Consider the following 3,131-nt stretch of genomic DNA (forward strand, 5'->3'; position numbering starts at 1 on the left):
AAACAAAGTCGTTTCTACTTGTCATTTAATCCTCACCATAACCAAGGAAATGCTTATTGTTATCCTTATTACACAGAGGAGGAAATTCAGTTTCAGAATGGTTAGGTTATATGTGTAAGGTAATTGCCTTTATTTTGTAGCGTCATAAAGGGAAATTAAGTCACCTGGTGTCAGATCCCTTTTATCATTTCCCCCACAAGTTACTGTAACCCATATTCTATGAATAGATGGCCATTTCATAATTATGTTTTGTCATTTCTCATAACTCTTTCTACCTTTCCTGCCACTTCCCTACTATAGGTTAAACAAATTGAAGATAATGACACTAATTAACAAAAGCCATCCTGAAGAGTTTATTCTACTGGGCTTTGCTGACCGTCCTTGGCTAGAGCTTCCTCTTTTCATTATTCTTCTTATAACATACCCCACGGCCATGATGGGAAACATAGCCATCATTCTGGTGTCCAAGCTAGACCCCCGTCTGCACAGCCCCATGTATTTCTTCCTCACTAACCTCTCCTTTTTGGACATGTGCTATACCACAAGCATTGTCCCTCAGATGCTGTTTAACCTGGGAAGCGCTAAGAAGACAATAAGTTATATGGGGTGTGCCATTCAGCTTTATTTCTTCCACACAATGGGAGCCACAGAATGTCTGCTTCTGGCTATCATGTCTTTTGATCGCTATGTGGCCATCTGCAAGCCTCTACACTACACCCTCGTCATGAATCAGAACATCCGTATCCTATTAGTGTCCACTGTGTGGCTGTGCGGAATGACCTACGCTGTCTCCGAGGCCACTGTTATGTTACAGTTGCCACTGTGTGGTCTCAATAAATTGGATCATCTGGTGTGTGAGATTCCTGTTCTAATAAAGACTGCCTGTGGTGAAAAGGGTGCTAATGAGCTCACACTCTCGGTGGTATGCATTTTTATGTTAGCTGTTCCGCTATGTTTAATTCTTGCTTCCTATGCTTGTATTGGACATGCTGTATTCAAAATTAAGTCTTCTGAGGGAAGGAAAAAAGCTTTTGGGACCTGTTCCTCCCATCTCATTGTTGTTTCCTTACTTTACGGCCCGGGCATTAGCATGTACCTTCAGCCCCCCTCCTCCATCTCAAAGGACCAGCCCAAGTTCATGGCTCTCTTCTATGGAGTGGTGACTCCTACACTCAACCCTTTCATCTACACCCTGCGGAATAAGGATGTAAAGGGGGCATTAGGCAACTTGGCAAGGAGCATTTTCACATCCAAATGATAGTTGATGGACATCAAATGAAATTATTTAACAATGAGAGTAGGTTTATGAGGTTTTCTCTAATAACTCATTCTTGTCTCCTATTTCCCCCATCTCATGTTAGATGTTCTTCTTGCAAAATTAGTCATGCTTCTGATATTCTTTATAATGGTGTCAGACAAGGATGATACTTGGCTAACATATACCAGTAATGGCACTCTGTGAAAATATATTTAAAATAATTCTGTACCACTTGGTACATACTGAAATAGTAACTACATTAAATAGTAAAAAAATAATAATAAAGTAATAGTATAAGTTGTAATATAAGCTCATGAGTTCAAGCTAATTTTCATAAAGGAAGATGGCAACCATTTTTTAGTGGACTTCCTATCACCACGTCACCTGAGAAACACTTCATCACTCTCTGCAGGATTGGCCCGTGTCTAAGTGGGCAGCATGGCTACAGTGAACATCCCTTGTGAGGCACTCTACACGTTCGAACAACCATGAGTCTCATAAGTTCATCAACCTCAATTTATATAGCAGCTATTGCTTCATAAATATACATTGCTACTCTTGTTTAATGAACGTGTGCAGAGTTTTATAATTTAATTAAAGAATTTACCATTAAATATTAAAATGAATGAAACATAGGGACAAAATATATGGATAAGTTTCTTAAAGTTCCTTTTTAATGTCATAAATGTGAGCCTTCTGTTTAAGTGAAAGAACAAAGAAGTGATATTAATAATGAGTCAAAACCTGGAAACATTTCTGTGCATCATTGGAAGAGCCAGAAATGCGTTTTGAAACTTCAGAATCAGTCTGAGAAAGAAATCATTTGTATTTCTGAATAGGAAAGCAATTTGATTACTTCAATAAACAATATGAGTATGTTTTTGTTCATATAAATTTTGGATGCAAAGGAGCTCAGAATCTGTATCAAGAAAGGTTGAAAGTGTTAAATTTACTTCTATGATTCACACCCAAAATGTAAAACTTGTCATAAAATTAGTTAAAAATTTTAGGAGCAAATTAATGACTTGTTATAGGTATTTGGTGTAAATTAATATTGTGAGAAGTCAACATGATGTTGTGTATTAAATAAATGAACACTTGTAAGGAAAACAGGAAGGCATCTGGGCTTTTCTGGTATGATTAATTAACAAATTATTTCCAGGAAAATTGCAGGTTATCTTGAACAAGAATCAAGTGTAGCCCTGATCCACTCTGAAAAATAACAGATTTTCTGTGGCTGGTCAAGTTCTTGAGACAAATGGACCTAAGTGTATGCAGTTTGGAAAAATTCTAAGTAACTTTAAAATTTGATCAGTTGTTGACTGATTGCTAGAAAATGTTTTTAATTTTTACACACACACACACATCAAAATAAAGTTTCTATTATGTCAAAAAATATCTCAGATCATTTTATTAGGTAAGACATCATTTGTCTAAGTTAGTCTTCCCAACAGAGAAATATGGTAATTTTTAGTTTGCGGGGGGCAGGGCAAAATCAGCAAGATTTGTGTCAAAATCTTCTCTATAGACTGCTTAGAGTTGTTCTGACTGCTTTCTTAAATTATGCTGCATCCTGGACACAGTTAATGTGTATACTACTTTCTAGGCCTGTAAATATTGCACATTACGGAAGTGTCAATCTTATTCAGACTCTAAAAAATTAGGATTTCCTAATGGAATCATATGCAAAAGTCTCAGGATAAAAGATACTGAAAGTAAAGTTTCACTTTATTTCACACAGAAAGAAAGTAAATCCATTGCATTAAAATATCTCTAAATCTGTTTCCCATTGTTCTTCCTTTTCAACCACCACATTGTGCACTACCCCTAAAACCATCATCACCTCCCCAGTCAGCCACAGTATGTACTATAA

At 36.6% G+C, this 3,131-nt stretch overlaps 1 protein-coding gene across 1 annotated transcript; it reads left to right on the forward strand.

Annotated features, from left to right (window-relative positions):
- Window positions 1-319: 319 nt before the first annotated feature.
- LOC124227426 (olfactory receptor 2B11-like) lies at window positions 320-1,258 on the forward strand. The gene has a single exon (XM_046641436.1). The coding sequence runs from the start codon at window positions 320-322 to the stop codon at window positions 1,256-1,258; it is 939 nt and encodes a 312-aa protein (XP_046497392.1).
- Window positions 1,259-3,131: the final 1,873 nt, after the last annotated feature.

Source organism: Equus quagga, chromosome 15 (assembly GCF_021613505.1).
Source record: "Equus quagga isolate Etosha38 chromosome 15, UCLA_HA_Equagga_1.0, whole genome shotgun sequence".
NCBI lineage: Eukaryota > Metazoa > Chordata > Mammalia > Perissodactyla > Equidae > Equus > Equus quagga.